The following is an 18187-nucleotide window of genomic DNA, read 5'->3' on the forward strand; positions in this document are numbered from 1 at the left end:
AACACACTTGACATTTATAGACCTAGAAAAGGCATACAATAATACAGACTGAAATAAAATGTTCAGAATTTTAAAAATATTAGGGTTCAAATATGGAGATAGAAGAACGATTGCTAACATTTACAGGAACCAAATAGAACAGTAATAATTGAAGAACCTTTGAAAGAAGCCGTAATAAACAAGGGAGTTCTACAGGGAGTCCGTATCCCCCGTTACTATTTAATCTTTCCATAGAACTAGTAGTTAATGATGTTAAAGAACAATTTAGATCCAGAGTAAAAAGTACAAGGTGAAGAGATAAAGATGCTATGATTTTCTGATGATATAGTAATTCTAGCTGACAGTAAAAAAGATTTAGAAGAAATGATTTAGATGAATAACATGGATGAAGTCCTATGCAAGAACTACCGCATAAAAATAAACAAGAACAAAATGAAAGTAATGTAATGTAGTAGAAATAATGAAGATGGACCACTGAATGTAAAAATAGGAAGAGAAAAGATAACAAAGGTGGAAGAATTTTGTTATTTAGGAAGTAGAATTACTAAACATGAATGAAGCAGGAGTGATATAAAATGCTGAATAGCACAGGCGAAATGAACCTTCAGTCAGAAATATAATTTGTTTAAATCAAAAATTAATTTAAACGTCATGAAAACATTTTTGAAAGTATATGTTTGGAGCGTAGCTTTATACGGAAGTGAAACTTGGAAGATCAGAGTATCTGAGAAGAAAAGATTAGAAGCTTTTGAAATGTGATGCTATAGCAGAATGTTAAAATCAGATGGTTGGATAAAGTGACAAATGAAGAGTTGTTGCAGTAGACTGATGAAGAAAGAAGCATTTGGAAAAATATAGTTAATAAGACCAGAATTATTGGTCACATATTAAGGCATCCTGGAATAGATGCTTAAATATTGGAGGCACAGGTAGAAGGGAAAAATTTCACAGGCAGGCAATGTTTGGAATACGTAAAACAAATTGTTAGGGATGTAGGATGTAAGGGGTATGCCAAAATGAAACGACTAGCACTAGATAGGGAATCTTGGAGAGCTGTTTAAAATAATCAAATGATTGAAGACAAAAAAAAAACTGTTGTCAGGATGCATTACCAGTTAACTATTCTCATCAATACTCTTTTTATCCTCATCAGACAAGACTGAGTGAGGTCTTTTCACATGACTCTGAGTGGTATTTTTTTCAGATGGACCACCCACCATCATAGGAGGTTTCTTGGGGTTTATTAGGATCTTCCACATGGTTCCCACAAGTACCGTCGATATAACAGACCACTCCTGCAGAGTGAACGCATACTGGAGCTAAAGCTAAATACAACTGGGTTCATCCAGGTGTCAAGAGGATACTGTTCGAGACTCACTAGGTACAGCCATCCATCCATCGACATGATAATTTCCACCTTGGATTATGGTTGCGTTTAATAAGTCGCAACACCACTGAGTCTAGGTGTAAGAAGAAACAGTGTAGAATGTTGTTGCGTAAATGTTGTGCAAAGGTATACACCAGCCCCTGGAATCTTAAAGAATAAGACTACCCCCATCAGGGACTAAATGAATTTACAATTTAGTACCTAATTAAACTAATTTATTAAAAGTAAAAAATATTTTAATAAATATCCATAAAATTATTTTTGATCTACTTATTTTCTAGCTTTATTTTCAACTAGATTGCTATGTGTAAAAAAATATATACTTCTAGAGGTATCAGTTCATGACAAACATTTTTCTAAACATAAATGTTAGATTATGATAAATGATATACTTTTATTTATATGATCTATTCACAGAGGATTCTAAACACTTGTACTTTTTATTTCAAGAATAAACTGCTTTACAACAGGCCATATCAACAACTCTTCGCAAAATTTTATTAGCAATGGAATGGTTTTGTCACATCATAGACAAAAGGCATTCCGTGAAGAACATTTTTCTAGTTAATGATAAATTTAATTTCATAATACAACATTTTAATTAATTAAGGTCCAATACCTAAGTTTATTTTTTATTTTAAAGGAAACAACAATTTATAACTAAAAAATGATAGGAACTCACCTTTCTTATACTTCATTAAAAGTTCCCATATAGATCTCCTGGAATATGGATCAACACCAGATGTAGGCTCATCCAGTATTACAGTCCTGTGATCATTTATTTTTATTTAATCCCAAAGTTAGCAAATTAGTATTTCACAACTAAATTTAAATTAACAGTAGCATAAAAAAAAATCAAACTGAAAGTAACTTACAAAAAAAAATACATATAAATTTCATTAACAAAAAAAGACATTATATTATTCAAAAAACAAAATGCAAACAAATTTTTAAAAAAACTTCACAAAAGATATCATTAATTCAGAAATGTTCACAGTAATTAAATTCAAACAAATGAATTACAAAATTACTGCAAAGAAAAAAAAAAGAAATTTTATGGAAAAAGCAAATCATGAAGTCTATAAAAATAGATAGCAAGTAACACTAAAGTTTCAAATGTTAATTCTAATCAAGTATATACCAAGTACTTCCCTGGCAAAAATTAAACATAAATACAACATCAAAGCAAAACTGACAAAAATGATAAAATAAAAGAAAAACTTTTAATTAATCCGATGGAAAGCAAACAGCTGTCATCCATTAAGATGTACATTTTTGTGAAATACACAAAGCACCTCAGAATGGTATATCTCCAACTTCACTACATAGATTAATCTGATCGATTAGTTGAGTCAGTTTTCTCTTTAATTATAAGCACCAACTACCAACTGCATTAACAGACAAATAACAATTAGGAAGGATTTAATGAAGAATGTATATTCAACAGGAAAAAACTGTTGTATAAGACTTATAATACTGAAAAAGACACTTGTTATGTGAGATTCAGACTAAATATTGAGGGCTATCCAGAAAGTAACTTATGTTTTGATATAAAAAACAACAGCTGTTTACTCACCAAATAAATTGAGACATTTGTGATGTCTGTGGATGAGTTTTTGTATCCCTTCATCAAAAGATTCTGCTGCCCAGTTTTGCAGCCACTTTTTAGAACCCATTGAAGCGCAAACTTAAGGTAACCCAATTTATTGAACACAATTTAATTCAAAAGGCTATGTAAATCTTTTGGAAACTGAAATGAAAGCTCTGTAATGAAAAAGTGCCAATTAACGCAAATCTTTTCATCAATTTTTACTATCAGTTTGTGTGGCAGAATACCAGGCCAACCTATGCCAACATTGCTGATATAGGCCGAAACTGTTTTCATTGTGAACATTTCTTTAATTTTAACTTTTTTAGTCAGAGCCAAATTAAAGGTTAGCATAGTGTTGGTAGTTGTCAGTTTTTAATTTGATGTTAACATCTAAAATCCCAAATTTAAAGAACTGAGAAAATATTACTTTTAGTTTTTAGTATAAATTTTTGGGAATTCAGTTTTATTCTTTTTTCATATAACTGTATATTATTTGCAAAGATAAATATATATATTTGTTCATTATTGTTTATTCATTCTGACAAGTACATGCTAAGATCTAGTTACAGCTACCAAACTGCTTTTTTTATAAGTAAACAATTGACAGCATGTCAAAAATTCTAAACCTAATAGGATTCAAACCCAGAACTTTCCAAATGAAAGCCAAAGAAACAAATACTCTTTTATAGAGGTTAGTATTCTAAAATAACTACGCTGTGTTTAAGTAATTAATTTTTTCTTCATTTAACCATTTCTCTTCTTTTTTCTAAAGGTTTTCATTGAAACTGTTCAGATTAAAAAAAAAAACTTAACTACTTATGTATTTGCATGAAGTCTTACAGAATAAAAATTATTGGTAAAAATGGTGACTTCTTTACAATGATTTAATAACGTAAATCATGCAGGTATGAAGAAAGTATTTCAGGATGTTGATAAAACAAATTGATGCATAAAACAGTACACAAAGTATTTGCTAAAAAAAATTCTGATTGAAAACAAAATAAAGCTCTAACCAACTTTGTCTTCAATCAGAACTCTACTGTAAACAATTTTAGTAAATTAGCATGTATTCCTATAATAGATACAATCCTGTTTCAAAGTCGAGAGTTCTAAGGTTTAAATCTTAGTAAAGGCAATTCACTTTTATATGGGTTTGAATACCACATCGTGGATACCGGTGTTCTTTGTTGGTTGGATTTCAATTAACCACAGATCTCAGAATGGTCGACCTGAGACTGTACAAGACTATACTTCATTCACATTCATACATATTCTCATTTATCCTCTGAAGTAATACCTTACAGTGGTTCTGGAGGCAAAATAGAAAAAGAAAAGATACGATCATGTAAGGGAAAGAATGACTTCAGACTTTAGGCTTATTATTAATAGCAGGACCAATCCAAGTTACTTTTTTTAACATTTTGCACACTGAAAGGAGAGGATTTTCACATTATGAAAAAAAAATAGAACAGCAAAAGAAAATTTAAAAACAGAAAACATATGCTCCAGATCTTCTTTCTTAAATGGAGGAGACAGTATCACTTACATGCTTAAAGGATTGCTATAAATTATAAATTGCTATTAAAGGATTGATAAATTATAGCAAATAAAAGTAAATGCTTCCAGCATGGTTCATTAACATAAATCTAAATACATAAAAGTTTCTTAATGTCAACTTGAAGTAATACTAACTTAGATCCACCAATAAAAGCAACAGCAATTGATAGTTTCCTTTTCATTCCACCAGAAAGATCTTTAGCAAGACTTGTTCTTTTATGAGGCAATTGTAAATCATTAATCATTTGATCAATTTCGGCAATAACATCAGAAAAATTTTGTTTCCCTCTTAATCTTGAATAAAACAAAAGATGCTCTTCAACAGTCAATCTGAAAAAACAAGATTAACTTAAAAATTCAAGGTATAAAATAATTCTGTCAATAAACAAATATATGATCTAACACTACTCAGATATTTCTATATTTTATCACATTTAGTCTTTAAATCTACAATACAAAACCAATTAATTACAAACTTAATTACATTACAACCATTAAAAAATAATAAAGGTGATTAATTGAAGCAGGCCATTTTAAAGCTATTAGCAAAGGATTTATCAAAAAAAGTTATTTGTACCAGATGAAAGTATATAAAAAAATTCTATTTCAATAATTCAAATATTTGGTAGAAATAATCCGGAAGAATGACTCTGACAAATCTGTGATTAGAAACAGAATCTCCAAACTCAAAAGTGAATCTGGAATTACAGGAAATATTTACAATACAATACAGTCACAATATTCATTAAACTATGGTTATAAAATCGTAATGTTCATAATGTCTTTACGCCTGCAAATTCCTAAACTTATTAAGCATAATGCTTAAAGATGGAAAAGTTAAAAAAATAGAAAGAAGAATAAGTCAGAAAATTCTAAGTGCAGTTTATGAAAACAACAATTATAAACTGAGACATAAGCAAGACATCTATCAACAGAAAGAAAATTTAATAACAACAATCAATAAATGAAGATTATTTTCTTTGGCACCTTTGTTGAATGGTCAATAATTGTCTTATAAAACACATGTTTAATTATTTTTATAAAAGAAAAACTAAAATTTATATGACAGAAATTAAAATCGATCTAGAAAACCATAACATCTCAGAAAATTAAATATCAGACAGAAAAGTTTATAAAGAGAAAATTGAATCAATACACGGTTTTCAAGAAAGAGGAAAGAAAAGAAAGTGCTGAAGAACCATTGAGAGATAAAAGAGAACAGCAAGCTCAAAGAATGAGAGTATATTGGGCAAAGAGAAAACTACAAAGAAGGTGAAGATTGGAACACAGCTTTTCAGAGGCCAAAATCGAAAAGAAAACATATAAAAAGATTTTGTTTTATTTATTGAAGATGGCATGTCAGATAAACTAAATCTAACCACTAAGCGTTATGTAGAAACTATTCCAATGTGCTTTGAAACACATCCAGTGGGAAAATATTGAGCAATTTCTTCCCGAACTCATTGTTCACCTTCCTTCAAGGACATAACAACTTGTATTCTGTATCTAAAGTATGATGATATTGGTGCAAAATCTGCTGTATGGAAGAGAATGAGAGCCAGAGTGTTAAAGGGTTCCAATGAATTGATTTGCCAAGACTTCCTAAAAAAGAAGAAGAAATTTTACAGCTTCTCTCAATAATTATTAGAGTAATACACTCTTCTACCAGTCCCCCTCTCTTTTCTCAGGTGGTGAGCCTGTTTCTTCAAAACTAGTGATCCAGACCTTGATAGCAAAGGTAGATGATTACAATGGAAATAAAAATTACTATGAAAAGCGATTTGAGCAAGCACAAAAATTTTATTTTACAAAACGCTTTTACTGTGAAGGTATATTGTTCACCACATCTACATTTTTGGTGGTTGCCATTTCACACACTATCTTGCATCTGGCTTATCCAGTTTCTAAAAACACTGATTTCACTGAATCACCTTTATACATTTGCTTTGTGATAATCTTAGAACGCTAATAAATTTAATTACTTACTGGTCAAAAAGAACATTGTGCTGAGGGCACATTCCTAAACTATTGCGAATAATGTCCATATCAGATCTTATATCCAAGCCATTTATATACGCTGTACCACTAGTTGGGGCAAACAAACCAGTCAAAATAGATCTGTAAAGAATAAAAAAATAAATATTTTTTTAAATAAAATTATTTTACGTAGCTTAAAGTTACATTTTGAAAAAGCAAAGAGCTGGATTAATAATACATAGTGTAATGATTATTCTTTCAATTTTTACCAATAAACTGATAAAATTGTTCAGTTAGCATATAATAAATAAACTTCATGTTGTTAGTTCCATTTTACATTGTCACTAACATGAATAATAATCCCATTTTTCATAGCTACGTTCATAGAAGAGGTTGTATCAAAAATTAGCAATGTTATTTATCCCTGCTTGCATTATTTCATCTCTGCCAATTTCTGTGTCAGAGAGATAAAATCTTTGTCCTTCATCTAGAAGAATTTTTATCAGGGCAAACATTTTTATTACACAAAAAATTCATCTCTCATAGTAAACAAAAATTTAGCTTGACTGCAAAGAAATGTCAGTCTGATGTTCTCAAAATAAATAAATGAATATTAATCTACACTCTACCAGGCCTTCCCCACCTTCTAATCCTCAAATGAGGATTTGACTCAGAATCTCACCTCTGAAACATTAAGAGTTTTCACCCTTTTTTTTTGTTTTCACATCAACTCACACAGTGCTGGCCAAGAAAACCATGACCATATTTCTTCCTAATGAAATGTGCAATTTTCAAGTAACTTATAATATAATATAAAAATTTAGTTTTCATTAACTTGTTTGAGTTCAAATAAATTTTCTAGATTATTAAAACAGAAATAATACAACTATTATAAACAAAAATAATAAAAATTTAATCATTTTACTAATAAAGTATATTAGTATATTTTAATAAGGTAATAAAGTATATTTTATTACAGTAAATAGGTAAGCTCTTAAATAATGATAACACAAAAATAAAATTTCTTAAATTTATAAACTACTTCTATAATTACAAATTAAATTTATGTCCGATAATAATACATAATGTAATCTTAATGAATAATGAATTATATTTCACAGATTTATAATGACTAAATTTTAATTAATTAAGTATATATAGTATAGAATTAATTAAATCATTACATAATATAATTTATACAACATATTTGATCTATTATCACTTATCTTCATTACTGCAAGTAACATGGTGTCCAAGACTATATAAATATTTACAGTGACAAAATATAAACAAGGTCACTTTGATGGCTACACATGGATATTTGCATGAGGGTAGCCAGAAAGTAATAAATACAATTAATTATTAAGAGGATTTTTTTAATTTTCCTTTTTAATGGAAAAATAAGTAGATTCTGTGTAACATTTTAAAAATTTATTATTATGTTTACCATGTGGTGGACATGAAATAAAAGAGGGAGTATCCAACATTGCCAGATAACTTTCACGTGTAGAAGTAAATAGACTTCCCTCAGGTGTCCAAAAGGAATTTAATTTCTGAAAAATATCATCAGCTATTAATCTCCAATAGTGAACAGTACTCTTTTGCAAATAATTAATGAGTCTGACAATACATTTCTGAGATATTTATCCTGAAATACCATAAACATATTATTTAACTGAATAGTAAATGTTAAACTTTGTAAATCTTGATGATGATCTATGATCAAAAATATCAGGAAAATTTACTCACTGTAAGGTAAGTTGATTCCATTATTTTCTATTACTAATAAACAGCTATGGACTTAAAAGTTCAACCGAGAAGTCACAAGTTAATTTTTTTTATACATGTGAATACATATATAATAGCGATTTTCAGTTAATAAAATTATTTATTAAAAAGATACTGATATTTTTAGAAACTAACTATTAAATAGTATGCACTAACATTGTTGTAGTTTTACCAGCACCATTATGACCAAGAAAAGAAGTTATCTGATCTTCATAAAAATTAATGCTTAAATCTCTAACTGCAACTTTTCCATTAGGGTATACTTTGGTTAAATTATGGATTGAAATTCCAATTTTTAAACTGGTTGGATCTCCCTCACAGTTTTCATTTGATGCACTTCCTGTAACAGAAAGAATAATTCCAAGTAGATTAAAATGAAATAAATAAAATAGTTTTATATCGGTACAATGTGCAGTAAATCTCTCTCTAAATTACCTCCTTTCACAATTAATCTGAATATGTTGATGTATGTTTTCTTTAAGCATACTAATGCAAAAAAAAGAAGAGAGAATATACCTTATTTAACTTAGCAGTAATTTGTTACATATAATTTCTTAAGATAAATGACTTCAGGTTTTAAATGTGTACATGTTTACAGAATATAACATTTGAAATCAAAATTAAAAGAAATATATCATAATTTAACTGGGACTGAAAACATATCCAAGAAGTTTTAATTTGATGGATGAGAGACAATGCTACAGACATTGAATAAAAAATTTCAAATGAAAAAGAAACTGTTATTTCAAATTTAGCTAATTTGTTAACAATGTAGTCTTCACTACATTACTAATGCAATAAGAAATTTCTATTCACATATGCATTTTTAAAATGTTCTTAAGAGCAAGTTATATCAATAAATTCTGAACTATATCAGTTAATAAATATTGTCACTACTTGTGGTCCCCCCAAAGGTAGTAAATTATTGAGAGTAATAATTTTTATGAATATTAACATAAAAGTAATAAATACTTTTAATTACAAAAGATTAAATTAAGATAATGCTATGTTTGCAACACATCAGTTCTAGAAATAAATAAATAAATAAATCCCCACATAAAGTGATTGTTCTAGTAGAACATCTGAAACAAGTTGAGGAGAATCATGAAAAAACAAAACCATACAAAATAAACTTTCATTACAAAATGACAAAGTGAAAGAGTTAAAATCTCTCTCTCTCTCTCTCTCTTTTACCTTATTTTTAACTTAATTAGGGCCTGCATATTATTAAATAACTGTACAAAAGGTCACAAATAACTCAAGGGGGTGGAATCCTTAATTATAAATAAAGTTGCACTGATTTATATATAGGCCTACTTAACATACTAACTAGAAAATGCAGCCAAAATGACAACATCCCTTCCCCCAAAAGCAAAATACCATATTCTAATAAAAAAAACAGCATCCACATAATATTCAAGTATAATTTCCAATAAAAATAAAATCAACTTACCTTATTCTAAACACAAAATATTCTATTTATAAACTAAACTATTCACTATTTACAAATCTGTTTATGACTAGTTTCTAGAAGAGGGCGTGATAATCGTGAAAACATGGATAAACACGTAGACCTACATTACACTCCTTGCACATTAATTAAGTGTTCTTCCTTTTATGTACTCTTTTTTTTAGTATGTTTGCACACATGTCACTGTGTTGACTCCTGGAACCTTTACCAGCATTTGAGGGCCAGGTTCAGGAAAATGCTTTTTGTAAGGCAAAGAAGATTCTCTTGTGAAAATGGCAGTCTCCTCTTTGACAACTTTTAGGTTCAGTGAATTTTTCAAATAGTTGGAGTGCTGCCAGCCTGAAGTCCAACATTTGGGGATTGTTCCCTGTCTTTACCTTCTAGAGATGAAATGATAAAAGTTCAGCATTAACAGTATCAAGGAGATGCATAAATAATTTTATTACAATTTTGTACATTTTCTAGCACACTCTAGTGAACTAATCTGTATGTCTGAAATAGATACAAAATGGGAGTTCTAGCACAAAACATTTGATACATTAAAGAATCATAAAATTTTGATTAAATGTTATCCATTAAACAAATTTAATTAAAGAATCAAAAATGTCAATTAATGCCGCTGTTGCATTATAATATTTTGCAAGCAACATATTTTGCAGTCTTTTACAAGCAATATTTTCAGTATTTTTCACATGCTAAATTTGCAATCTTTTAAAACATTTTCTTGTTTTACAATCTTTTACAAGCAATATTTTCAGATTTCTTAATGTATCTAAAATTAGCTGACCCAGAATTCCATCCACCAAAATATTTCATATAAAGTAATTTTTTCCATGTTTTTGCAAGCAATAATTCACAAACAATATTTTCAAGTTAGATTCTTTAATGAAAAAAAAAATAAATATAAATAAAATTAATAACTTTAAAAAATTTATTCTAGTTTTATTACTTTACCAGTTAATGGTGAAGAAGCAGCTATAGTAGATCATATATTAATAAATAATAAGTGGAAGTATTAAGCTTGAAATTTTCTTCAGTTTCAATTTAAATTTCAAATCAACAACGCCTATTTTTATAGATTTATCTTATCGAGAATAATCAATTACATATAATGGATAATTGTTTTTATAGTCCAAAAATGTGTATAGTGACTCGATATCTTTATAATATGACTTGAAATTCTGTAAACATTCTAAACATCAACATTTTATTTCCTTGTAAATCTTCATATGGATATTGAAATAAATTTATCATCACTTAAATATTTTTCAGATTACAAGAATCAAATTTTGACATGACTTTAACAAAATTATGTTTTCTATCAGTTTGAAAGCCTAAAATAACATAATAAGGTGTGTCTAATTGTGATGATGTTTTTACATTTCATTTTATAGAATTTGTTTGACTATCACATTTAATTTCATTATTACTACACCCTTTCAACATTAATTTTTTTCTGCTCTTTAAAATGATTTTTTTATAATCTTCACAAAACCCATTCATTAATCCTTCACACAAACTAAAATTACCATCAATATCTACATAAATTTTATTATTTTCCCTATTAATCCAACCAGCATTTTTAGCTGATGACATTAAAGGATTGTAATTGAAAGTATGTTTTTCATGATTGTGTTATACCTACATTTCTACTACTGGCTACTTTTTGTCCATTTAAAAGATATTTAATCTCATGAAATAAAAATGCACCCACAAAATTTATCATATCTGATGTTGATTTTTTACCATTTTCACCTGTAAGTTTTCCACTAATTAACAAAAAACTATCGCCCAGAAGAGATTATACATTTGGTTGGTTTACAGCAATTCTAATTTCTGCACCATTATCAAATTTATTTACCAGCGGATAATGTTTGTGGTTTTGTTTATACATCAATGAATCATGACATTTATGTTTTTCAACACTCAAATAATTCCAAACACTAACTAACTATATAAGAAAAATTGAATTTTTAATTTCAATACTTTACTGCTTAAAAATTTTAATTTTCCATTTACTAAATAAAGAATTATGTGAATAAAGCCAAAGCTGGAATTCCAAAATAGATTTTTTGTTGAGATTAAGAGCAAATTTTTCATAATATTTAAGAATATTACTTTGAAAATAAACATAAATCCATTTGCAAAAACAAAATTATCATCTTCATAATAGATAATGGGCATATTGTATATCTACAAAAAATAAAAAAAATAATTTGAAATAGTTTATTTAGGTAGTTTCAACACCAACAATAAGCTGACTTGTTTACCTCATAAATTAAAAAAATTGTCATTTTGATTGGTCAATTGTAACTCTAAATTGTTAATTTATTTCACATTTAACAGTAAAAATATAATATTCAATGGATATTCTCTAATTATATCACCACGATTAGCAATTAACAAAAATGCATACAAAATATGTTTCTTGATTTCCATTTTTTAAACTGCCCGTAATAATTGCATTTTACACATATCACATCTACAGGAGCAACATTTATTGGTTCATTTGATACATGAGTTACATTCGGTTTCAAAAGTCTCGAACATTAACCCATTAAATTTCAGATACTGCAATTTTATCCGAAAAATCTACCCATACTGTATTTTTAATATCAGTCTGTAATGGATTGTTGTTTGGTTTAATGGAAATGGTGTGTTTAATTTTTTTAATTCAGCTTGTATGTATTCACAAATATCTTCAATTTCATAACTGCCTGTCGGTATAGTTATGTACTTTTTTAGTTAGCACATTATTATTATTGTTGTTTTCATCTTTTTTTACACCTTCATCAAAACCAAAACATAATTTATTGTTTTTATTTTCTTTTACATTTGGAATGCTGTTACTGGTCATTAACCATTGTAAATCCATTTCATATTGTCCTTTTGAAAAATCAATTGGTGGAAAAAATGTATTTTTAATCACTGATTATTAACATTGATTGATGAAATAAGTGCAATTTCTTTTTAACAGAAAAAAGCAATATTAATATTTAATTCACTTAAAAACGCTAAACATAATTGTCCACAAATTACATCATCAGTTTGATATCTAGCATTACTGTAAGTTACATTGCAATTTTCACAGAAATAATTCATCAGTTCTATCAACGGATACTATCACAATGCCGATACTATCAAATTCTACATCTACATCAATTTTTTTAAAACACACCAATGTGTACCAGATCCACTTAAACTATTTTAATTAACTATAGCACGTTCATTTTTTCCAATTTTCATACATAATGTATCTTTCACAAAAACGCGTCTAAGAAGTGGAATTTTCAACTATTTTGCATATTTAACCAATTCATAATCATATATACAGGTGATTCAAAGAAAAGGGAAATTTTGAAAGTTGTGTTGGTAGCAGTGGGCGATTGGTACCACTGGCGAGTGGTGCGCAATGTGCATTTGCTATCAAAGTGTTTTACAAAAACAATGACAGTGTGGAGGGAGCGCGTAGAGAATTTTGCCGCCATTTTAATCTGGGACGGCACGACCGTGTTCCATCAGCACATGCAATTAAAACACGAATATCTAATTTTGAGGAAACCGGTTCGGCAATGAAAAAGAAACCTCCAGGCCGTGAACGAACCGTCTGTACACCACAGAATGTTCAAGCTTTAAAGATGCTGTCACACGAAGTCCACATCGGTCAATCCGTCGTCTCTCAGCATCTTTACAATTGCAAGTGTTCGAAGAATGTTAGTGAAGGACTTGCAATACCATTCATACAAGTTGCAGATCGTCCAGGAACTGAAACCGAACGATGCAGTTGTGCAAGCACAATTCTGTAATGTAAAGCTTCAGAAGATAAACGATAACGAAGAGTTTGTTCACGAACTGTGGATGTCAGACGAAGCGCATTTCCACCTCAGTGGATTTGTAATTAAGCAAAATTTCAGATACTAGGCACAAGAAAATCCTACGCAGCTACACCAGCGTCCGTTGCACAGCCAGAAAGTGACCGTGTGGTGTGCTATGTCATCTTACAGTGTTATAGGCCCTTATTTTTTTGAGGATGACAACGATCTTGCGATTACAGTGACGTCGGCTCGTTATGTAGCCGTGCTTGAAACCTTTGTTGTAGAACAACAAAAGAAATTTCCACCAATTCTTAACACAGACTGGTTTCAACAAGACGGAGCACCGTCACATACTGCACGAATATCGATGGCAGCTGTATGCCGATTGTTTGGACAATGTGTCATTTCACGAAATGGTGACATTAGATGGCCTCCAGATCCCCTGATCTCTCAGCTTGCGATTTTTGTGGGGTCACCTTAAAAGCAAAGTGTTCCACAGTAGACCTGCTACAACGGAAGAACTGAAGGCAAAGATCCGAGAAGCAATTGCGGAAATTCCAGTTGAGATGTAACGTCAAACCATGAACAATTTAACGAAGAGACTTCGTGAGTGTTTATGTAGAAGAGGAGGTCACCTGCAAGATGTCATCTTTAAAAAATAAACTAAAATATAAGTATCCTAAAATGGCAACATTTGAACAATTACATGAAATAAAATTCATTTTCTAAAAAAAATTTTTCATTAACATTATTTAATTTTTTTAATTTCCCGTTTCTTTGAATCACCCTTTATAAAGCATGTTTTGATATTGAATTTATTAGTTTTTTTAATACTTAACTTTTTTTTTAATACTGGCCCCTTTTTTTAATTTTAATCTGCTGCCATATTTTTTCTAAAGTTTCAATCTGCCACCAAATTTAGATTTAAGTTTCATTGCACTAGTTGCAGCACAAGCTGCTGCTTTTTCAGTTAAACTGCTATATGTAGTAATTACACATTCCCAAGCTCTTTCAGCTAAAGATTTATCAGCTTCACATCTGGTTTTATTATATGAATATTTCAAATTAGCTACATCGTGCAATTTACAAGCTTCATCCAAATTACTGAAGCCATTACATCCGCGTTTTAATCTTTTATTTTATTTTGTACCCAGTCCACAATAATTATAACCAGGAATATAAGCTCCAAATGGTAATAAATCTACAGCTTTATTGATTACTGAACCAATAATACTGCATCCTTTTTTTTAATTATTTTTCACCATATTTATACATAGAAAAATTTATTTTTATTCAAATACATTATTTGTATAAAATTGAAATAAGATATTTCTATTTCTAAATAAGAAAATGTATACATAAAATTATACAATCATTCATGTAAACATTAAGGATCACATTTAAATATAAATTGAACAATGTCTCTTTTTATTGGTATTTGAATCAAATAGGTTAATATTAGAATAATGGAATCAAGGCAGTTTGTTATTTGATGAATACCGTTTCATGAAAAAGATCATAAAATTTTACACTGTTTGAATCTTAATTTATCTAATGCATTTGGTAATTTCTGTGTTTGATATGAATAGCATCATCTGGTTCATTTTCATCTAAAATTACAAGACTATTGATTTTTTATTCATCAATTGTATGTGGTGCAGCCATATTTCTAAGTTTCTTTACTTTAACATTTTGTAATTTTGTAATTTATGTTTTGAATTTTGACAAACAAGATTATTTTTTTCTCTTTCAACTTGTATTTTTTATGCAATTTTTTCAAGCTCTATAATTTTAAAACATTATCATAAAAATCATTTGAAATCCAACAGGCTAAATTCAAAAATAATTCTTCCCTTAAATAAGAACCAGAAATCAACAAATCTAATGGATTTTTGCCTTTTGAATCTACTTTATACAAAATATTTAAGGGGCCTGAATTTGAGCTATCTAATTTTTTTTAATAGTAATCAATTAATTCTTTATATTGATTATTTTCAAATCTTTTTCTAAATCTTTTTCCACCATTTTGACATAATTTTATAGTGTTAAAAAACCAGTATTTGTATCGATAATTAGCGTAAAATCACCAAAAATACCATATGAATTTGTTTTTATATCTTTTATTTGTTCATAGCAAACATTAATTAGGCTCATTTTTACAAATCTATAAATTTAAAAAAAAATTTTAACAAAATATTAATTTTGCATTTTCATTTTTTTATATATATGTTGAAAAAATGTCTGAAATTTGTGATATTTTGAAACATGTAAATTATCATGACTTTAAAAAAATCAATGAAGTGCAGCTTAATAAAGTGAATAAAATAACAAAAATGGGGTTTGTAAATGCAAAATTTGGTTATTTGAATTTGCAAAAATTGAAGGTTTTGGTAATGTATTTTTACCACAAAGATTAACAATAAATTTACAGAATCAGATTAGGATAAATTTAATCAAACAAAAGATGTTTGTATAATATATATATAGTAACTAAAAAAAATGGAAAATGGTAACAGTTTTCATGAAATTTCATGAAACATTTTCACATTAAATTCTATTTTTATATTTATAGTATAGACATGTGCTGCTTTTGTCAAAAATGTAAATGTAAAATGTTATCTCATCATTGTGTCATGATTGAACAAAATTGAATGAAATCTAGTTGTAATGTTTGTAATGAAACTAAACTAACATATATTTTTAAAAAAGTAATTAGAGAAATTGAAAATAGCAATAAAATGAATGTAAGGTAATTTTTTTTTTAATAGATGTTTCAATTCTAATAAAATATTGTAATGTCCCCAAGCCACAGTATTGATGTATATCAATATATTGATATATCATATTTATTGGGGGGGGGGGCACAATTATTATCATTTTCAAGATATTTATTGTTTGCTACAGCATGTTTTTTAATATGTATCGATATGCCACCTCCGATTCAATAAACATACACATGTCAGCATCAGTAAACAGTTCCAAGTCATTATTAGTTTTAGACAAAATGGCATCAAAAGTTAAAACTGGAGCTGATTATACAATGTGATATTCTCTTAAGCATAATGACCTAAAATTCTCAAAAACATCGTCCAACTACAGCACATCACATTTTAAATACATATCACTAGTATTCATCTAAATTTTTACATTTAAAATGATTCCAGACTATTTTTGCATAATTATATTCATCATCAGTAATATGTGAATCAGTTAATGAATGTAAAATTTTTCTTTTGCTGGAAATTATGTTTCATCAAATTTTGGCCATGAATCAGTATATACATAAGGATATATACTCTTTTTTGTGATTAATGGTAAATCATCTATTTTAAAATGTTGTTTGATATGGTTAAATGATTCTTTCAGTAAATTGGATGCTAATTTTTCTAAACTTGAAGCCATAAATTGGAAAGTGTCTACAAATTTTACAAACCTTATCTGATACCTGTTCTGTAAACAATGTATATTTTTCGGTAGTTTTAGGTATAATGTTTATATTTTAATCATAATCTATTTTTTTCATTAAAAATGCGATCAGAACTGGTTAAATTATGAATAAATATTGGTGTGGTATTTTGTACTTTTCTATGAAAATTGCATGTATTACATAATGCCAATCGATAATGTCCTGTAAAAATGACAATGATCTTTAACGTTTTCACAATATTCAAATGATATTTGACACATTTCACATTTTTTAGTACCATCGAATTTTCTTTTTTCATTATTTGAATTGTTGCCATTTTAAACATGCATTTTATCTGAAACTTGATTAGCAAAATTAAATATTGGTTTTTGTAAAATTTTCATCAGCTTTTTTACTTCTATACAAAATAGGTTTTTGTGGTAAAACTTGTCTTATTTCATCATAAACTGATTCAATATAAATGAAATATAGACAATAACTCATTGATTTGTGAACATGTGTTACCATGGGATTTCTCGTACAGGAAAATTGGTTGTGAGGAAGTGCATAAAGCATACTTTATGCAGCCTTGTGTCATAAATTTAAATTGCCCAGGAATTTTCATCAAATCCAGGGGTAACAATAAAAAGGTTTTGAACCAGGTATTTTTGTTTCTCTGGAGTGCTAATATTATTTTACATACTTTTTAATAGTGTTTTTATATCTTTTTACAGTAGTTGTATGTTATGTATCTTAACATTTTGGTTTAAGTTTTTTGTTTTGTTTTTCTTTTTAATATTTTTTTTATTTTTTTATTATTTTGTTTTTAAATTTCTACTTTTAAGTTTTTATTTTGTTTTAAATTTTGTTATTCTACTAGGTTTTATATTTATATTTCATGTTTTGTTTTCCAGGAGTTTTTATTTAATTTCTAATTGTGAATTTTTAAAATTTAGTTTTTTAAAACACATACATCATGTTCGGGCAATGATAACGCCTAAGCATTTTTCACCCAGAAAAAAAGACAAATAAAAAAATACTATAAGATTTTATATATGTTGGATAATATAGTCTTTGATTTAGTATGCATTCAAAATCAACATATGCTACAATAGGCATAGGAAATTGATTTTGATTTTTCTTAAATTTTAATAAATTTTCACTTGATTTTGGCATTTTTATATGTGCTGGTTTA

The 18187-nt window shown here is 28.2% G+C and overlaps 1 protein-coding gene across 4 annotated transcripts in view; it reads right to left on the bottom strand.

Moving 5' to 3' along the window:
• The window catches only part of LOC142319723 (phospholipid-transporting ATPase ABCA1-like), a 240390-nt gene that overhangs the window by 123933 nt on the left and 98270 nt on the right, over window positions 1-18187 (bottom strand). For all 4 annotated transcript variants that reach the window (XM_075357320.1, XM_075357321.1, XM_075357319.1 and 1 more), the window contains exons 20-23: window positions 8457-8640; window positions 6522-6653; window positions 4671-4865; window positions 2070-2155 (exon numbers count right to left, since the gene is read on the bottom strand). In XM_075357320.1, coding sequence (XP_075213435.1) covers window positions 2070-2155; window positions 4671-4865; window positions 6522-6653; window positions 8457-8640 — 597 coding nt within the window. The remainder of the gene's footprint in view (window positions 1-2069; window positions 2156-4670; window positions 4866-6521; window positions 6654-8456; window positions 8641-18187) is intronic.

The sequence above is a fragment of the Lycorma delicatula genome, chromosome 2, assembly GCF_047948215.1.
Source record: "Lycorma delicatula isolate Av1 chromosome 2, ASM4794821v1, whole genome shotgun sequence".
NCBI lineage: Eukaryota > Metazoa > Arthropoda > Insecta > Hemiptera > Fulgoridae > Lycorma > Lycorma delicatula.